Source organism: Sturnira hondurensis, unplaced genomic scaffold (assembly GCF_014824575.4).
Source record: "Sturnira hondurensis isolate 20B ecotype Veracruz unplaced genomic scaffold, ASM1482457v3 Scaffold0008196, whole genome shotgun sequence".
Taxonomy (NCBI): domain Eukaryota; kingdom Metazoa; phylum Chordata; class Mammalia; order Chiroptera; family Phyllostomidae; genus Sturnira; species Sturnira hondurensis.
Window position 1 is genome coordinate 5,797,793 of NW_028080827.1, and position 22,047 is coordinate 5,819,839.

A 22,047-nucleotide genomic window follows, 5' to 3' on the forward strand; every position below is an offset into this window, starting at 1 on the left:
GAGTCCCAGCTAGTTAGCTGTTCTAACCCTCTACTGTAGTGTCATCGTGCACTTCTCTAGTCAGAATCACTCCCAAAACCTTCCCCACTTTTCCCATATCTACTGCCAGCCCTCAGAGTTTTCCAGGCCAAGATCCAAGTGCTGATATGGCAAGTAAAAATTCACGCTATTTTCATATAGCTGAAAAATCATATTCTTGATTTTCTCTTGATTCCATAGCAACTTCACATGATGTTTACGCTAAATCTTTTCTATCTCATGTACTCCACCCATCAACCTGCCTGGAAAAACGAGTGCCTTAAAAGTATTAATTGGGAGCATTTGAAATCTTTCTCCCTGGCACACATCAGTTTAGCTCAAATAAACTATAATACATTTTTTAAAGTATCAATAAACTCCCAAGAATATTTTATTCCTTTTAATTTTTAGAAAATAATCTTACATAATTTACACACAATCAAGCAGACAGATCTTAAGTATTAAGTTAGAGATTTAGCAGTATTTCTTTCCAACTCAAAATACCTGACAACCCTGTGTCAGTCCTCCTGTCTCAGAAGAAGTTATGCTTTCCAGCCTAATGTTACCATCTTTGAATGCTTATTTCACTTGATTAAGTCTTCTTGCTTTTTAAATAATTCCAATCAGTTCCCCTTCATTATAAAAAACAAAGATAAATCAAGAGATACTTTTTAAAATATTTAATTTGTTCCTTTTTCTTATATCAAAACATTCATAAACCTTTTTCCTAAGCACCTTTGATAATTCTGCTACTAACTTAAGTTCTTGAACAATCTTGTTACTGCTGAGTATAGTGATAATAATTCCTCTATTCCCTTACAATCTCTACAATTTTTATTTTGTTGCATTCTCCAGTATACTGAAATTGCATTGTTGTAAGCCACCTAATTCAGTGGTCTAAAATTTTATTTTTCTAGATTTCTCTAGTATCAGCAACTGCATATACATTCTCCTGCATCGATTCTGTGATAGCTGCTTCAACATTATAATAATTATCATCTCTATGAGTGTTACTTCATTTTCTCTTTTTGTCCTCTTACTTCCTAAGAAGAGGGAACATCTGAATCTCAGGTTTACTCCTCACTTTGACCATTTCTTTGAAGATATGCTATATTAATATGAGAGGTATATCTGCAAAAAATCCAGCCATTGTCAATATAACAAGAATGGTTTGCACAGCACTGATGTAATATGTTAGCCAAGGCGAAGAGAGTAGGATGCATGTGTGTGAACAGTGACAAATTCACTGTACTAGTCAATGGGGGCAGTAGATGTTGCTGAGTGAGCATGTGTACTATGTGGCCCTCGCATTCAAAATGAGCAAGCAAAGCAACAAATCTGTATCAAATTTTGCACTAAGCTTTAATATTCCTCCACAAAAACTATTCAGATGATTCAGAAGGCCATGGCTACTGGTGACTGATGAGATTGGCAGCTTCATCATCACAACACGGCTGCTCATGCACCACAACTCCTGCAGAGATTTTGGTGAAACATCACACCACCCAAGTGACTCAGGGCCCCCTACAGCCCAGATTTGGTGCCCTGCACCTTCTGGCTTTTCCCAAAACTGAAATCACTTTTGAAAGGGAAGAGATTTCAGACCATCGATGAGATTCAGGAAAATATGATAGGGCTGCTGATGGCAATCTGGAGAACTGTGTGAGGTCCCAAGGTGCCTACTCTGAAGGGGACTGAGGTATCATTGTCCTGTGTACAATGTTTCTTGTACCTTCTTCAATAAATGTCTCTATTTTTCAGATTACATGGCTAGATACCTTCTGGACAGACCTTGTATATCGCTGATCTCTGTTTTTCTTGCAAGCTGTAGTCTTGTATTTTTTATTTATTTTATTTAAAGATTCTATTTATCTTTAGAGGGGAAGGGAAGGAGAGAGGGAGAGAAATAACAATGTATGGTTGTTTCTCGTGCATCCCCTGCTGGGAACTGGCCTCCAATCCAGGCATGTGCCCTGACTGGGAATCGAACTGCAGTTGTTTGGTTCGCAGGCCCGAGCTCAATCCACTGCACTACACCAGCCAGGGCTAGTCATATTTTTTTACTACTGTTTAGAGGCTCCTTATTGACTTGCTGTTCTCTCACATTTAAATATTTTAAACAGAATCTAATCACTTCCATTCTAATTCATATTCTCTTCAATTTGTCTATTTCTATACATGGTTCTACAATAGTCACTACTTTTGGGCTTAGAAGCTTCTTTTTCTCCATTTTTACATGTCTATATTAAGACCTCATTAACTCTCTCCTGAATTATGATTAAAACTTCCTAGTAAGTCTCCATGTGTCTATGGTTGCTCCCATCCATCCTGTACACAACAGTCCTACAAGGATAATCAAAAGTCTTCAATGGCTTCTTCCTTTAACTCTAAGAAAAATTTTAAAATATTTCACTTGATTAAGCATTTATGTATCTGGCCCTGTGGCACAGATTGCAAATGTTCCAGCAAATTCATTCTCCCCTATTTTATTCAAACAGCTAGACTACATTCCCAAGTCTCCTTTGTAGTAGATATGACCATGTGACTTCCTGTGACTAAGTTCCCTCCCTCTGAATTTCAGAGCAAATGATGTGTACTATTTCTAGGCCTGGCTCCTCCTATATAAACACCTCCTATGCTTCTCTGTGCTCTATTACATGACCTTGGTGAGTATCAGAGCCATAAGATGGAAGAACCAGTGTTGGCTTGTATTCCTTGAATGACTGGATGAAGAGCTATCCCACTGAGCAAGAAATATTTTATACTTTTTTTGTAATCCTCACCGGAGGACATGTTTAGAGAAGGGAAGGGAGGAAGTGCAGGGCACTGGGGAAGGGAAGAGAGAGAAAAGTAGAGAGAAATATTCATCAGTTGCCCTCCATACACACCTAGACTGGTGATCAGACCTACAACCTGGGTATGTGCTCAGGTGGGGAATTGAACCTGTGACCTTCAGCTTATGGGACAATGCTCCAACCAACTAAGCCACACTGGCCAGGGCAAATATACTCATACTTCTAAACTACCCTCATATTGAACCATTTTACAGCTCTATTTCCTATAACTTCCTCAGATGATGAACCTATTCATTAGTAAAACTAACATTTGCTTTTACCGTGTTCTATATATCTTCTGTCTCTGACTCACTATTGGTTCATTCTGCTCCTACCTAAAAACACCTTCTTGTCTAAAGAACTGCCTACATATCTTTCCAATGGCTTTTCAAAATCCTATAATTGCATAGGTCTGGGATCAAGGGCCATCTCAGGCACTGACTGATATGTATGTTAGTAAGTTTCATTACCAGTGCTAAAAGGTATCAATCAATAAATCTCTCATAAATTCTAAGACTTCAAATATTCAAGTATAAAATTAAAAGATTAAAAAAATTACCATCACTAATAAAAGTGAACAAATATACTACCCAAATTATAATGTACATCCACTTGAATGGCTAAATATATTGTAAGGAAGAATTAAAATAAGAGACAGTGGGCTCTCTTAAGTTAGCACAAAATAAACTGAATAATTGAGCAAAACTATATACGGGGTACAGATTTTTTAATAAAAGGATATTTGCATATAGAAAAAATGTGGTAAGAAATTTTATTAGGCTTAAATAACTCCCATTATGAACAGCTCTACTAAAACTTATAAAAGGTCCATAAAATACTTCATTTACTTATAAAAATCCACTTCAGTTAAAATCTGGTCAAGAAAAGCATTTTACATCTATTATTTTAAGAATTATTACAGTCAGCTTTGGTAGAGATTTATCTGTTCTTTCTACTTCTTACTTTTTCTCATTCCTTTCTTCTTCCCTCTTTTTTCTTTTTATCATCACGTGTCAGTTAAGTTTATCTAAATGCATTCAACCCATTTACTGATTTCTCTCCCTCTTGTTAAACCATTAAACATAATGAAAAATTCAGATCTTTAGAATAGAAGCATGCCACAGAATTAAAATGGTTAGAAAACACCATGTGAATTATAGTCTTATGACAAGTACACTGGACTTATACCTACTTCCTCCATCTAAAGGTATATGTATATTTTAAACTGACTTTGACTCCCACATATACTAAAGAGAATTTACCTGATATTTAGGAATCTCTGAATATTCCATAATTGTATTTCTTATGTCAATGTCTTGGTCCTATTTAAAATAAGAAATACAAACTTAAAGGAAAATATAAAAAGAAAAAGCACTCCATGTAATTATTACATTTCAATTTGCATATAATCACCAATGAAATCCCAGGTTAACACAATCTAGTTGATAGACATTAAACTATGTTATTCATTTTAGTACAATACTTCTATTAGAATATTAAAAATACAAATGTTAGTATTTGTATCATCAAAATGTACTTCAGTTTATCTTTTATGTATAAGATAATAAGTAATTATGTCCTGGCAGCAATTACACAATGTGGACATATGAGGAATAATCATTCATTGCAATTCTTACATTATGATATCATTTCCTTGGCTCTAGTTTCAGGAAAAATATTGCTTTCGTTGTATTTGTCACTTGATCATTTTCACAACTTAAGTTCTTTAAGAAAAGGAGAAGCTAGTCTTCTTAATTATCTTGCCATAGCTATGTGATAACCTCTAAGGCTCTGAACAGTTATGGGTAGTTTATGAAAGCAACAGTTAATAAATAAAAACTAATTTTTCACCAGGAAACACATTTTCACCAGTTCTGTATATTTTAAAACTTAGGCAAGAAACATTTATTGAACATGTACTTGCACAGCACACTGTAGTTACTGGCATATTTAGTTTCTTATTGCTGAATATGACAATAGGTTTCTTGAGGGCCAGGGTTATGTTCTAATAAACTTTTAGAAAAGTTTGGGAAAGAGTTGAACTCAGTAAGTCAATAGAAAATGTTACAGGAAGAATCACTTTTAAAAAATATGTGATTTTTTTAAACTTTAGTTTTAAAATGCAAGCTATTTGTACATTTTTGCCTAGTAGTTAAGTGTCTCTTCTTTTTTTCAAATTGTATTTAGCTTCAAATATCTGGGATCATCATGTTGATGGTGGTCTATGTTAGAACTTTAGCTTTAAAAAAAAAAGCTTAATTATATTTTGAACTAAACCTCAACACAGCAAAATAAAACTGAATTGTGCTGTTATAAGGATTTACTTACAGATATTTCTTTCTTGTTTGATGTTTCTTTAAGTCTCTGTAAATCCATGCTGTCTCTGTGCCCTTGAAGAGAAAAAAAAAAGATGACAAAAATTTTTGTTTTTTCTTACTGGCTAAAAACTCTGTGTTAATAAGTGATCTCTGTTGTTTTTAAGTAGTTTTGATGGCTTTGCAGTTTCCTATAGCTCTTTTGATAAATACTGATGGTATCTGTCAAGAAACTGGAGAAAATGAGTAGTAGAGTTTACAGTAACAGCAAAAGCCAAAGGCTGCCTACAAAAAAATTCAACATGTGATTAGAAGCACACTGCTTGAAATATAAAAGGAAAAAAGGGAACAAATAGTTTTACTAGTTTTTGATCATTTTTACTACTAAAAGTAAAATGTAAAAATATTACATTTTACATAATTATATATAAATATATACATATCATACATATAGACATCTACCTCCATCACAGTGGCAATATAGTATTAACAGACTATAATGTGTTCTTTAAAAAAAAACTGGGATAGAACTGATGACGGAAAATTGTTTCTATATATCCACTGTGAACTCCATGTAGCCTAGCAGTAGTGATCAGCATGCTTAGCACCTAGGTAATGTAACGAGTTGGCCTTGGACATAACGTATTCTCTGAACAAATTTTTTTTAAATGGAACTGCCATTTTAAAAAAAGATTTTATTTATTTATCTTTAGAGGGGAAGGGAAGGAGAGAGGGAGAGAAACATCAATGTGTGGTTGCCTCTCATGCGTCCCCTTCTGGGAACTGGCCTGCAACCCAGGCATGTGCCTTTACTGGGAATCAAATGTGATACTCTGGTCCACAGGCCCGTGCTCAATCCACTGAGCTACACTAGCCAGGGCTGAACAATTTCTATACATGTCTCATGACTTGGTAAATTTCTAGCTCAAGCCAATGTTAAAGACAAATTTATGAAGCCACCTAATGGAAAAACTCAAACCTCAAGGGACAGAGGGCCTTATTTGTACTTTGAAACATTCTGGTTATGGCAACAACGCAAGTTGTTTTCTAAGAACTCGTTTGTTAGATACTTTAATAACCTAAAAAGAAGACTGTTAGAAGACTATATTCTCCTAAACATTACGGACCTAATCAACTACAAAGTATGCCTTCTTCACTGTCAACATTTAAACATGCTTAAGTCTCCATCCTCACTAAAAATAAAACAAGTAAAAAACATTAAATGTACATACCACAATATTAGTTATTTCTTCCTCTTCTTCACTGCCAAGCTCCCCTGACCCACTAGTAATCCTCTTTACACTTCTTCCTCCTATTCACACTTTATTTCACTATAACCTGGTTTCTCCCTCTACCAATTCCTCCACTGGGACAGTTTCCACCAAGGTCATTAATATGTTACCATTGCCAAAATAATTATATTTTCAATGCCTATTTTACTTGAGCTATCTTTTTTTTTTTTTAGATTTTTTAAATTTATTTACTTATCTTTAGAGGGGAAGGAGAGAGGGAGAGAAACATCAATGTATGGTTGCCTTTTGTGCATCCCCTGCTGGTAGTTAGCCTGCAAGGAACCGGCCTGCAACCCAGGCATGTGCCCTGACTGGGAATCGAACCTCGATTGTCTGGTTCGCAGGCCCGCGCTCAATCCACTGAGCTACGCCAGCTAGGGCTACTTGAGCTATCTTAATTAGAGAATGAATCATTCCTGGTGGAGGGAAGTAGAACAGGATACGGTGGGGAGGGGGGGGTATATATATGGTCATGGACACAGACTTGCAATGGTGAATACACAATACAGTATATAGAAGATAAATCATCAAATGGACACCTGAAACCTGTATAATTTCATTAACCAATGTTACTCCAATAAATTCAATTTTTAAAAAAGAATACTTCACTACCTTATGTACCATTTTTAAAACCTTATTGTCGGCTTGAATGTATTTCAAAATTTAAAAAATTAAATAAAAAAAAGAATGAATCATTCCTTTTTGAAATGTTCTTCTCTCTGGGTATATAAACAGGTCAGCCACAAACACTAATTTTCTCAGGAGGGTTTTGACTTTCACTGCTGCCCTACTGTAATTATTAGTATTGCACCCACTCACTCTTAACAGGTTTAGATAAAAAATTATACGACCATCCTATTTATAAGACAATTTTCTTTTCTAGTCATTTGCAGACTCTCCTGTACCCTTCTCTTATTCCTCAAGTAACTAACACTTAAGAATCACTCAGTTTCTTTCAACAAAAGTCAGTCAAGTACCACAGAAGATCCCCAAATTTTAAAGATAGAGTTCAAATAAGTTTTCCAAACAACTGTTATCACAGGACACTGCATCACAGGTATAAATTCAACCTATTTCTCCCATTTATGGCTCCTTTGAAACATTCTTAGATCTACTGTCCACTTGTCACAAAAGTGCAGAGTTTTATTAACTAGCTATTTCTAAGGTAATAACTATAATTAAAAAGTAAATAATCTGGATATACAAATATCACTCTGTCACACTTACCCACAAATGCTCCAAATTCTATATTATCTCCTTCTGCAGCTTTAGGGCAAATATTTTCTTGATCTTTGGTTGCAGATTCCAAGTGGCTTTTGCAACTTGGCTGGGATGGTGTACTAACAAAAAGTTTGGTTGGTGGGGATGATAGATGTGGTATGTTGTTAGGTGAACTGCCTAATTTTTGATTTTTACTAAACATTTTTAAGGTTTCTACCCCATGTAGTCTCTGTCGCAGTTCTGGAGGAGAAACAGCACTTGGGAATAAGGCACCACAAGAGGAACCAGCCTCTGGAAAATTAAATTCTTTTCTCTGGGGTACTGTAGGTGAATCCTGATTAAATATGTTACATTGGGGATCTTTTTCATCTTTCATAAATGTATTACAAAGAAAAGGATTATTACTTTCAAGACCACTCTGAGGAAGAGAGGAACTAAGTGTATTTACAACACTGTGTTTTTTCCATACAGAAGGTCTTATAGGACCATCATCAATAAGGTTTTGAGCCAAATGTTTGGAAATGCTCAATTCTCGTGTGATTTCATTGTGAACTTTACTAGCTTCTGAAGCTTTCTGGGCAGTAAGTGTTTTTAATGTATCCACAGTCAGGGCTGAAAGATCTTGCAAATGACCAATTTGAGAATCTAATGACTGTAATGATCTTTTTATATAGTTGACGCGATCTCCAACTTCTTTCATCTGAATGCACATCTGCTCTACTCTGTAGGGGAAAAACAGGCTTTTTACAAATGCTGAAAATTAATGTTTTACAAATTCTTTTTGTAATTTCAGTAAATTAATATGGTAACAAGAAAAAATTTTGCACACAAACAGTAAGATATAAAATAAGGTATGGTTACTTATTTTTAAAAGGCACACTCTATATTTCAGATGGCTCCTGTGCTAATCCTATCATAATAAAAATCTCCACTATCATTATTGTATCTACACAAACACCATATGCTTCCAGAAGGCAGCAAAGCCAATAAAAACAAATCATTTAAAATAATGACAGTCTTACTTTTCTTGACTAGTAAAACATATTTTCTCTATCCTTTGTTAATAAGTATCAAAAACAAAGGATTGACTTAATGACATACATGAAATATCTGAACTGAACTGTCCCCAAATACAAAATGTGAACCTGTTACTAAACTTACTTGTTTGACAAACATAAATTGAACAATGTAAGGGACACAATTATAAGGATCCACTCTTGACATAAGCAAGTATAATAAAAGAACTTTTGAACCTTTCAAAAGTGACACGAATTCTCTCTTCACTACCAGAGTTGAATTTGTCATCTTTTTCATTAAAATACATCTCAACACACTGCTCTTCAAAATCATGAAGTTTCTTTTGATCTTCTTCTGTTAAAAAAAGTTCTAAAGAGGGAAAAGAAAAAATCAACGAAGGCTATCAAGTTATCAAAGTTTACGTCCTGAGTCAGGAATTACTCAGGGTTCATAAGACTATTATAAGCATCATCTGCATTTTTTTCTCTTTTTATTGCTGTATTTCTAAAGCACTAACAAGTATTTCTAATCTTTTCCTTAATCACAGTGTGATCTTAGCAGACTAGTTTCAGATACTTTTGTCCTAATCTTCTTTCCCCATAAAACACTCTTGCCCAACTATCCTTCTCAGACCTCTCCCTCACATACTGAGGTAGAGGAATTTAAAAACTGAATAGGTAGAACAGAAAGGGATTACGAAATTTTAAGCAGTTTGATATGGTGATTAGTCTTGTGCAGTATACAGAATGTACTAGAAGTATTACTGTTCCCAAAGCAGCAAAAATGGTTTAAAGAACAAAAAGTGTTACAGTGTATTACCATTTTTACAAAAACAAATTGAGATGCCATGCTCAAAAAATTCAATTTTATAGCTAGTGTATTATGCCTAAAATTCTTTTATTTTTAGGCAAATTCAACAGAATCTTTTACGATAACATTAACCAATTAAATCTAAATAAAATCAATACTTTGCCTTCAGTGTAATACGAATAAGTGATAAAATAAAAACACTGGCCTAAAAAACAAACAAAAACTCCCAAAATATTGGCTTTAATGTCTTTTACTTACTTGGTCCATCTGAAGTCTTATCTTTTTTTCTTCTTTTACATACATAGCAAAACAGAGAAGCTATGTGGCTAAGAATGATAAGTGGTGGAGGCAGAACTGGTTTCTCATGATAAGCCATAATAAAATGATAACGTTGGTACTTCCATACAATATTAGAAATTGCCTTTACTTGTAAATACACATTGCTTGGATAACAAAGAATGAAAATAAAACAAACAGTTAATCACATTTTAAAGTTTTACATGCGATTCTCTTCTAAACAAGAATTCAGAAGAACACCCTACCATAAATAAGACTAAAACACAGATGAAAAATTGGAAAAAATACATATAACAAGTATATGTTGAGGGTCTTGGTTACAAACTCCCAGAAACATGGGCAGAAAACATTATTTTTAAGATTTAAAATTATGTATGATAAAACATAAGAAAATATTCATTCTTAGTAGCAACAAAGTAGGTGCAAATAAAATAAGATCCTTTTATTTACTATCAAAGTAACAACCGTTAAAAAGATAACACACCTAGTGTTGACAAAGATTTGGAGACATGGGCCAATTTTAACTCAAATTTTAAAAATCCTAAAAATAATTATACCAAACAGTTCTACTCTTAGAAAAACAGTTTTAGAAAAACATTCTAAAGAAAAACATTCTAAAGAAATACTTAAGAACCGATAAAAAATTAATCACAATATGGTTTTGTAAACAAAACATAAATAATCGGACTGAGCAATATAATCTATTGGCTTAAAAAATAATAGCCTATACCATGCAATACCAGGTAGCCATTAAAAATAAATGAGATACATATTTATTAAAGTGGGATATTTTAAAAAGTACCAAAATTATTATTTTTGAAAAAAGGGCTCATATATATTCATAAAAATTATAGAAAGATGTACATCAAAATATTAAGAACGAGATTATTGATGAATTTTTTATTTGCCATTCTGTTTGTAGTGAATGCACATCATTTGCAACTTAGTAAAAATCCCAAACATTCAAATTTATAAAAGAACTACATGTTAAAATATAATGAAGTCTCAAATTTAGAACTCATTTAATTTGAAAAATCATGCCTTATTTGTAAATTTCAAAGATAATTTTAGTAGTTTCAGTCTTGATTAAATTTTTAGAATAAAAATTCAGTTTATCTCCTTTTAACTGAGTAGACATGTGTACTAAATGATCTCATTACAACAAGCAACTGAATAAAATTCTTACTTGAAAAATGCAATAAGAAGATTGACCATAATGATATACTGTACAAAGAGGTAGACTGCTTGAAGAAATGGAGTCAACCACGTCCCAGGACCACAGATTGCAGGGACAACGGAATCATTTGCACACACTTAAGAAAGAAAAAGAAAATACAGTAATTCACCAGTAACTGCTTCTAATGAGTATTTATGTTTGTTGTATAAAGAAAGTTTTGATTATGTATAAATCTGTTTCAAAGATTCTAGCAAAAGTTCTGGGCAGGGACCCGCAGGAACACCAACTTAGAAGTATTCCAACACAAAAGAAATTTGTGAGGAATGTGGGTACCACTCTATTCCAGGCAAGGAAATACATATATATATATATATATTTCAAGGGATTTTATTTATTTATTTCGAGAGAGAGGGGAAGGGAACAAAAAAGAGAGGGAGAGAAACACCAATGTGGGAGAGATACAATCTGTGAGCTGCCATTCACATGCCCCCAAAGGAGGGGTCCCTGGCCTACAAACCAGGCATGTGCCCTGACTGGGATCAAACCAGAGACCTTTTGGTTTGCAGGTCAGGGCTCAACCCACTGAGCGACACCAGCCAGGGCAAGGAAATATATTTTTGAGTTATGTCGAATCTTCAAGGTAGGGTTTAGCTTGAGGAGCACTGAGGAGAATAATATCCCCAGACAGAGCCACACTGTAGCATTTCCAAAAGAAAAATAACTGAACAAAAGAGTATGGTAAACTCACAGTGAATTTACAAACATAAAGACTGTAAAGTTTAGAAACTCAGTAGAGTTTATCTTATTATGTCACAAAAGAGGGTTTAAGGAGTGGTTCAAATGCCTGTCAAAAATACAGTGATTAGATCTGAAGTCCTTGCTTTCATTATCCCCACTAGAAATGTTTCTGAAGTCAGAATACAGCTGAATATAAGAAGAGCAAGAACTTTAATACCCAGTACAAAGTTACAAGGAAAAGGTAAAATCAATTTTTTAAAAACCCTCACCCAAGGATATGTTTACTGATTTTAGAGGGAGGGAGGGAGGGAGGGGCGGAGAGGGAGAGAAACTTCAAAGTGAAATATTAACATCAATCTGTTGCCTCTGGTAGTCATCCAGACCCAGGACTGAACCCCAAACCTAGGTATGTGCCCTGAAGAGGAATCAAATCTGCAACCTTTTGGTGTATGGGACAACATTCCAACCAACTGAGCCACCCAGCCAGGGCTAAAATCAATTTAAGCAGGCAAGAATTAGAATTAAATAATCACAAATGTGACAAGTTTTGTATCCCTTTTTATTACTGTTTTCATTTTTTTAAGTCTTTACTGTATTTTTTCCATTATGATTTAATCCCCTTACACCCATCACCCCAGCAATCACCACTGTTGTCCATGTCCATGAGTCCTTTTTCATTTTTGCTTAATCCCTCTGCACCCTAACCCCCCGACAGCTGTCATCCTGCTCTCCATCTCTGAGTCTATCTTCATTTTCCTCTTTAGTTTATTTATTAGATTCCACAAATGAGAGAAACAGCACGGAAAACCTAGAAAGGACTGAACAGGAAGCCATTAAACACAAAATATAGCCAGGCTCATAAAACCTCACCTTGTTTTAATAACATAGGATAACAACTGATGACCACTCTCTGGCCATCCCCTGACCTAATCAACCATAAAACAGATGAGTAGAGAACAACACAGGCACACAGGTATAGCGTGAGAAAGGAGTGAAGTAAGATGGGAGAGAGAAAGAGAGGTGAAGAGAGAGCTAACAAAATAGATTCTACAACCCAGATGTGAAGGTCAGCTGAAGAACATCCCTGAAAATTGGCTATATCACCTAGGTTCACAAGTCATCTAGTCTAATTAAAACAAACAAAAAATCTATTACCTTATGCAGAGAATGTATTCACAGTTGATTTTTGTAATTCAAGAGTTTATCCAATCCACCATGATTGGCCTAAACCAATCAATACAATACCATTACACTTGCCCTAATTCAGAGCAACTGAAATTGAAGGCAATTTGAGTGAATGAAATGAAAGAACATGTTCAACAGGAGTTTCTGGAAAAGGAATTCCCGGACCCCCCACCCCGATCCCCCAGCATAAGTGTACAATGGAGAGACTTCTAGCCAAGATGGAGCCGTAGGTAGATACACTTTGCCCTGCACAAACAAAAGGACAACAACCAATTTAAAACAAAAACCAACCAGAAATGACAAAGTTGAACTGTATGGAAGTCTGAAAACCAAGGAGTTAAAGAAACATTCATTCAGACCAGTAGGAGGGGTGGAGATGGGGAGCAGGGGAGGAAAGGACTCTAGGCAAGGAAGCAGCTGAAGGACTGGGTGGGTGAGGTGATGGCTGGTGAACCAGGTGGTCCCACATTTGCATGCAGATAAACTGGCACAACTGGGGAGCACGACGGACTGTAAAACCCAGGGTTCCCGGATGGGAAAAGAAAGCCTCAAAAGCTCTGGCTGCAAAACCAGTGGAGGTTGAGGTGGAAGGAGAAATTCCAAGCTTCACAGGAAAGTTGGTTGGAGAGACCCACAGGGTCCTAGAATGTACACAAACCCACCCACCTGGGAACCAGCACTAGGACACAATTTGCTTGTGGGTAGTGGGGGAAGTGACTGACAGCCGGCTGAGAGCAGGGCAAGCAGCACTGGTCCCTCTCTGACCACTCCCCCACATACAGTATCACAACCCAATGAAGCACGTTACCCTACCCTAGGGAATTACCCAAGGCTTCACCCCTTACTACGTTAATAGATACTCTGAGACAAAGAAATGTGGCCCAAATGAAAGAACAGATGAAACTCCAGAAAAACAACTAAGCAATGAAGAGATAGCCAACCTATCAGATGCATAGTTTAAAACACTGATAATCAGGATGCTCACAGAAACGGCTAAGTGTGGTTGCAAAATAGAGGAAAAAGTTGAAATTTATGCAAAGTGAATAAAGGAAAATATACATGGAACCAACAGTGAAGGGAAGGAAACCAGAACTCAAATCAATGATTTGGAGCAAAAGGAAGAAACATTCTGGGAACATTCAACCAGAATGGAATGAAGAAAGAAGAATTCAAAAACATCAGGAGAGCCTTAGGAACTTCTGGGACAACTTTAAATGTCCCAACATCCGAATCATAGGGTTGCCAGAAGGAGAAAAGGAAGGGCAAGAAATGAAAAACTTATCTGAAAAAATAATGAAGGAGAACTTCCCCAATCTGACAAAGCAAATAGACTTCCAAAAGCCCCAGAAACTCAGAGAGTCCCAAAGAAGTTGGACCCAAGGAAGCACACACCAAGGTATCTCATAATTACATTATCCAAGATTAAACAGGAGAAAATATTAAAAGCAGCAAGAGAGAAGGAGGCAGTTACCTACAAAGAAGTTCCCATAAGATAATCGGCTGATTTCCCAAAAGAGACCTTGCAGGCAAGAAGCGGTTGGAAAAAAGTATTCCATGAAAGGCAAGGACCTACATCCAAGATTACTCTATCCAGCAAACCTATTGTTTAGAATGAAAGGGCAGATAAAGTGCTTCCCAGATAAGGTTAAGTTAAAGGAGTTTATTAATCACCAAGCTCTTATGAAATGTTAAAGGGACTTATCTAAGGAAAAGAAGATGATCAAAACTATGAACAGTAAAATGACAAGAAACTCAACTATCAACAACCAAAAAAAAAAAAAACCCCACAAAAACAAAACCAAAGTAAGCAAACAATAGAACAGGAACAAAATCAGAGAAATGGAGATCACATGGAGGGTTATCAGCAGAGAGGGGGTGGGGGGATGAATGGGGGAGAAGGTACAGGGAATAATAAGCATAAATGGTGGGTAGAAAATAGACAGGGAGGTTGAGAATAGTATGGGAAATGCAAAAGCCAAAGAACTTATATTTACAACCCATGGACATAAACTAAGGGGGTGGGATGCTGGTTGGAAGGGGGATGTACAGCAGAGGGGAATAAAGGGAAGAAAAAAATGGTACAACTGAAATAGCATAATGAATAAAATATACTTGAAGAAAAAAGAGTACAATAGAAAACAGTGTCTCTTCCTGTTACTATTTACAGAGTTTCCTAATTATGAGGGAAACAGGTTTCCCTGTATGAATCAGACATTGCAATTACAGAGCAATGGGAAAAGACAAGACATCCTTAGCTGTGGAAATCTTCAAGACCGCTCTACCTCTAAACATTGTTACGTGAGCTAATAATGTCCTTATTGTGTGAGCCATTTTCGGCCTTGTTTCTACAATTTGTAACTCAAAAAATTCTAAAATACTTTTTAAAATTAATTTTTGTTATGTTTCTTTTTAAAATATATTTTATTGATTATGCCATTACAGTTGTGCTATTTGTTATGTTTCTTTTGGTATTAACTAATATATTTTGGGAGGGGTTAGACTAGTAATAGTCTGATTTATGAAAATATGTAATATTACCGTAATGCAGTTCTGATTTTAAAATATAACATAACCAAAAGATAAATTTGTAAACATAAATCCTTACCATCAATTTCATATGCATAAACTTCACCAAAGATCATCCAGTATGGATGAAAAACTATATCTTTAGCAAGAGTCCAAGATGGTTCCTCATGAGGGTAAAGTATTGCTTTTCTGGGAACACCAAAACTAAGTAATACAAGAGCCATAATCACTACAATGTAGAACATATTGGCCACCTGTTGAAAAATATACACTGTTAAAATACATGGAAACTTAAACAAAACAACAATATTAATCTTTAAAAATAGTTTCTAATGTTCGAATAGGTAAATATAATATTTGAGTTTCTTTTTATTCGTAATATTGGCATTCAGAAACATCACTATATAATAAACCTTAAACAAGAAAATTATGTAAAAATTGATCTGTGAAGCCAGGCAAGTCATGGACATCTTTTATATAATGAACTGTATCATATTTTTTATTCTAATTGGAGTCTATCTGGAGTCCATGAAGATTTTAAAGAAGTGCAGGCAGACAAACTGATTCAAGGAACCTATTTTCATAAGCATTCTTTCCTAAAACTGCTCTGTTCCTATACATTGGGTACAGACTCTCTTTTCTACCTCCTTTGCTAATTATCCTTTGCCCACTTCATCAAAAACAAAACAAAACAAAACAAAACAAAAAAAAAAGGCATTCTTCTCACATATACTGAACCCTATTATGGTGCCTTGTCCTGGGCTATGAAAACCTCTTAGGAGCATGTCCTGGCTGGTATGGCTCAGTAGATTGAGCACTGGCCCGTGAACCCAAGAGTCACCAGTTCAATTCTAAGTCAGGGCGCATGCCTGTTTGTGGGCCAGGTCCCCAGTTGAATGGGGATCTCTTGGGGACAAATTGATCAGTGTTTCCCTCTCTTTTTCCCTCCTTTCCCCTTTCTCTCTCTCTAAAAAAAAAAAAACAATAGTTTAAAAAAATTTAAACAATTAGAATGTAAAACTGATATAAATTAAAAAAAAAAAAACAACTCCTAGGAGCAAAAGAACAAACTGAATTGTTGGTGTGGGTGCTGGAAACAATAAGCAATACCAATATCTGGTTAACAATTCCATTTGCACGCCAGGTAGTTTGCAATTCTTTTCCTTTCAAAAAAAAAAAAAAACTGAAAGAGACAAAACGAACTGTATAACCAAATAAATCACTAAAAATTGATTTTTATTGTTAAATCATTATGTGAATTTTGGCATCACTACTCAGGATTTAAGTGAAGTGCCACAATAAAACTTTAATTTCTATCTACTTATATAGGTGCACAGTGCTCAGCATTTAGATCTAAAAAAGTGAATGTTGTCTCATTTTACAATGTGTAATATTCATCCATAAATAATAATCTACTGGAGGAAGCCCATACAAATCAAGAGACTACATTTACAATAAATCTATACTAGGATCTGTGAACCAACAATTATTGCAATAATATAAGTCAACCTAAAAATTATTATTTTCTCATATATTTGTAAAATGAATACATAGTGAGAGTAGAAATGGAAGCCAGGAATGTGAAAGGTAAAGAGGACAGTACGTCTAGACTGGATGTAATAATTATAAAATATTTATTTATATGTAATTTAGACTTGATCCTTTATCTTTAAAATTCTGTTAGACCTGTCAACAAATTCCTTTTCTTAGACTCTCTGTGACTTGCAATCAAAGAGTCCTAATACTCCCCAACATTCCATTTTCTTGTTTTTAAAATAGTCATAATGCCTTCTTAGAGCATCTGAAGATAACTGAGAGAATCCATGTCCTCAATGAACAAAATATTGGGATAAAAGATTTTAAAAGGAAATCCATAAAACATTATTCATGGCATGTGATATATTTTGGAATCCAAACATTCATCTATAATGTTTTTTTAAAGCCCAAGTCAAAATTCAAAATAAACCCAAAATCTGTACTAAAATATCCTAAAATTATTCAAGGTCTATGGTTGATCTTTCATAGATTTCTGCATTGCCTAACTTCGCATAAAGCCTATCTGAAAAACTTCCTTATAAACACTTGATCTAAATTTAATTAATAAAAAACTGAAAAATCTATTTCCTCACATCTAAATTGAGAATTTCTTGTTGGAGTTGGAAAAGTTTAGTGTTTACCATATAATTTTCATTAGTATGAGCTCTACTGAAGATGTCAACTGTGAGGAAGATTTTTCCATTTTAATCTCTTTTATCTTCAAGTTTTTCAAAGCTGTCTTCTCTCTTAAAATTTTTCCTACTCTGGATAAGTTCCTACCTGTTTTCCAAACTCTTTTCAAATACCATATTCTTTGTGGAAGCCTTCATGACAGGATTAGCTACTAGCTGTATGGTCTTCATACTACAGTTAACCATATCTTTCTGTAGTTATCTATCTTCACATGGTTGGCTTGTATATTATACTAGATTGGGAGTTCCATAGGCATCTGGACCATATCTTATTCATCTTTTCACTCTCAGCTTAGTATTGGGTTGGCCAAAAAATTCATTTAGTGTTTTCTATATGATGGCTCTTAGAACTTAAGAGCTATATGATGATTCTTAATTGTCTTCAATCTCATTTGAAACAACTTTGTTAGACTTAATTGTGTCAGCTATCATATCAGCATGCATTTAAAAAAAACTTATCAAAATTGGTTTATGCAACATTTTCAATGTATTATGCTTTACCATACTCCAAGAAAGGTAAAAATGCAACTGAAATGCAAAAAAAGATTTGTGCAGTCTCTGGAGAAGTTGCTGTGACTGATCAAACATGTCAAAAGTGGTTTGTGATGTTTCTATTGGGAATCTGGCCAAAAAATTCTTTGTTGTGGGGCTGCCTTATACATTGGAAAATGTTTAGCAGCACCCCTGGTCTTTCCCCACTAGAAGCCAATAGCAGGAGATAGCTAACATAATCAAGATATCCAAATCAATAAAGTTATTGGTGATAATGAAAAAATGTGTCTTTTATTTCATGGAAAAAAACTAAACAAAGTTTTTGGCCAACTCAATATAATGCAGAGCATACAATATATACACAATGATAAAAGAATGTTGTTATTCTGGGAATCTACTATTATAAAATTCATCTCCTTTATATATTATTTATTTAAAGATACACTTTAATGAAGGATTTCTTATACTGGGCAGCACCTATTTTAAGCAAATAATTAGCGTATTAACCATTCTGAAAGTTTTGAAGTGGGTGGGAAAAAGGAAGATGGCTCTAGGAAAACAGATAATAATGTGATAAATGACTGGTTAAAGAGGGGAAAGACATAATCCTGGTGGAAACTGGATATAAAGATCACAGATAAAGAAAAAAATGAAGCATATATTCAAACTCCCTATAACTTAAACAGAATTGCTGGCAGGAGTATCAGGAGTACACCAGAGGCAAGATTCAGACAAAAATCAGGACAGCTCCACTTTCTCTTGACTTCCTCTACTGTTCCCAGCTCCATCTTTTATTACGGCTGTCCACTTTTGTACTCCCTACACCTCCCACTTACTGTACCTTACCACGGGATTAACCTGATACCACTAAATCACTACATAATCTGGTAGACAGTGAGAGATGGAGCACTTTACACACTAAAAAGTCAGGCTAAAACAAATTATTTTCCAAAAGCCATTAACTCCCCTACATTTCCTGGAAATACATTATGGAAAGTGGATGAATAACAAGTACTTCTTTGATGTGACAAAGAGTAAACAGTAACTCTTCACAGGGGGGAATAAGACACATTATCCTGGAGGGAAAATGTGTAACGTGAAAAAGAAAATATAATAATAAAACTTTACATTTAAAAAACTGAAAAATCTTGTTTTCATGATATAAAGTAATGCTGATAATCCTGTGAGCTAGCTGGGTTACTAGGAAGATAAATTTAACTGAGAAGACAGTTAGTTTTCCAAGATTAAAAGAAAGGGTTTCAGAAACTCTAGAAGGAGATTTTTGTATTTAATAAGAAGGCAGATATTTAAAAAGAATTGAGTAATAGCATATACAGTATAGGCCTGTTTTGATAAAACTGTTATATACATTTATTTGCATAAAGTTTGACACAAAGACATGATTCAAATGTATGTTGTGAAGGGTGGAAAGGTACACCTACATCAAACTGTTAATAGTGGATGCCTCTGGATAGTAGTTTGCTTGTATTTGCTAAAATTTTCTACAATGAATAGTAATTTTAGAATAAGAAAAATACATTTATAAAAGCAACAGCATAACAGAGTTTGCATCTCTCACCACTGAAAATGTTTACAGCAGGAGTAGACACAATACATTTTACATTGTTTAATTCACTGTACAAAGATTTGCACATTAAACCTAATGTCTACATTTAAAAAACAAAAACTGCCAGATGGTTAAGCCTATGGGAAAGAACTAAATACTGGGCATACTACATCAGGAAGAGATTAGGTGATCTGGATGTAACTTAAAAAAATTGCTTGCATCCATGAATGTGGGAGGAAAGAGGTAACTAAAACCACAAACTACAGTAGTATTTTTTTAGCTAGCATTATCTCGCAAAGTATGTTAATAATAGGACAAGATTATGTGGTGGATTGGAGCTGAGAATGAGAGATATGAGATTGTCTGGACTGTTCCACTTAGCTGAAAATCATCATCATAATGAACAACCTGACCGGTTGTTCATCATGGAGTAACTTCGAAAAGTTACTCCAAAAAGATGAGGAAACACAAAGAAATGTCAGCTTATTCCTTTTATGGAAAAGAAATCAAATGGGAGAGGGAGATAGAACTCTTCAATGGTTTCCCCTGTATTTTCCTCCTCTAAAGTCCCAGTTTTCGGTGTTTCATATAATCAAGGCTATACCCTGTTTACTCAATTTGACTGCTAACTACTACTCATCATAAAAGAAGTTCCAGACAGGATGTTTCTTTTTATTCATATCCTCTCTTAAGCTTTCAGAGAATAGCTGAATCCCACTGGTTTTATAAGCACCTCCACATATTTATCTCTTTCCATAAACTCCTATACCCCCTACTCATTAATTTAATCAATAAACAGCACTGACAGCTTACTAATATCTCGTATGATTTCCTAAAATACTTTATGTAGGTCTGGCTCCTCAACTTAGATTATACAATTGCTACAGGACTGGTGAAGTCAAAAAAGAGAGTTTCACAAAGTTCAGAGGCAAGATCTTAATACTTGTTGCATATCTTGCATAGCAGTGAACATAAACATTAAAAACTACTTGGTGAATGCCCTGGCCAGGTGGCTCAGTTGGTTAGAACATCATCCCAATTCGCCAAGATTGTGGGTTTGATTTCCAGTTGGGGCGCAGAGAAAAAGCAACCAATGATTGCATAAATTAAGTGGAACAACAAATCAATGTTTCTTTCTCAAATCAATAAAACTTTTTAAAAAGTAATTTTTTACATTTATAATCTGATATAAAAATAAAAAAATCTTAAGAATCAACCTACTATAATGAGTGTTTAGCATTTTTATGTTTTTTCCCCCTACTTGTAATGGCTTTATCCATCCAACCAACAACTGTTACTATAGAGAACCTACTATGTGGTAGGCACTGTGATAAGTACTGGAGATATGGAGGTGACCAAAATCAGACAAGGTTCCTAATCCAAAGCATTTATAGCCTAAAGGAGAATATAAATATACCAACAAGAGTGTAAATTAAAATAGAGTGAGACACATATGAATATTCTGAAGAAAAAAATAAGAGTCCCCATAAAATTATACAAATAAACTTGATTTAGCTAGAAGAAATTAAAAAAAACCTCCCTGAAAAAAACTTGTGTTGGAGTTAAGATCTGAAGTATAAACCTAAGTTTAAGTATTTGAGTGTAGATGAGGGTGAAAGAAAATGAACTATGATACTCTTAACAGGTTAATCGTGTCTGACTAGGCACAAATAGCCTAAAATGGGAAGAGATGAGACTTAAAAAGAAAACAAGGAAGATGTTACTATGGAAGGAAACTGGGTAAAAGGTCCACAGATCTTTCTGTAATTATTTCTTACAACTGCATGTCAATCTAGTTACCTCAAAATTATTACAAGAGGAAAAGATGGAAGAGAGGGAGGAGGAAGAGAGGGAGGAGGTAGGGAGAACAGTCAAACTGGGCAGGGCTTATGGGTTTCATTAAGCACACTGATTGATCTCTAAGAATAACGCAAAAATATTTTTAAATTTTTTCAGAAAGGTAAGTGACATATTCAGATTTGCATTTTGAAATAATTACTCTACCTATAATGTAGACTGAAGATAAACCAGAGCAGTTATGAGTAAATAGAGTACTAAACTACTGGTGCCAGATGATAACAGGTTGGTTGAGTGGAGGGGCAGTAAGGATAAAAAGAAATTCAGATTGGAGATAAGTTTATATCTTTTATTCTTATCTCAAATATTCCATAGCATTTAAAAATTAAAGCATTTAAAGATCAAATGTTTCCCGCCCTCAACCATATTCATCAAAATATTTTCTTCTAAAGTTAATATTCTTAGGAATGGTTATTTTGGAATATGGAGCAAATAAACATGAAAACATTCTCTGATTCAAGTAAAACTATGTC

General features: G+C 34.7%; 1 protein-coding gene across 3 annotated transcripts in view; it reads right to left on the bottom strand.

Annotated features, from left to right (window-relative positions):
- TRPM7 (transient receptor potential cation channel subfamily M member 7) overlaps window positions 1–22,047 on the bottom strand; it is a 124,865-nt gene that overhangs the window by 23,841 nt on the left and 78,977 nt on the right. For all 3 annotated transcript variants that reach the window (XM_037054623.1, XM_037054621.1, XM_037054620.1), the window contains 7 exons: window positions 15,510–15,684; window positions 10,991–11,117; window positions 9,766–9,950; window positions 8,934–9,066; window positions 7,687–8,402; window positions 5,181–5,242; window positions 4,115–4,174 (listed from right to left, as the gene is read on the bottom strand). In XM_037054623.1, coding sequence (XP_036910518.1) covers window positions 4,115–4,174; window positions 5,181–5,242; window positions 7,687–8,402; window positions 8,934–9,066; window positions 9,766–9,950; window positions 10,991–11,117; window positions 15,510–15,684 — 1,458 coding nt within the window. The remainder of the gene's footprint in view (window positions 1–4,114; window positions 4,175–5,180; window positions 5,243–7,686; window positions 8,403–8,933; window positions 9,067–9,765; window positions 9,951–10,990; window positions 11,118–15,509; window positions 15,685–22,047) is intronic.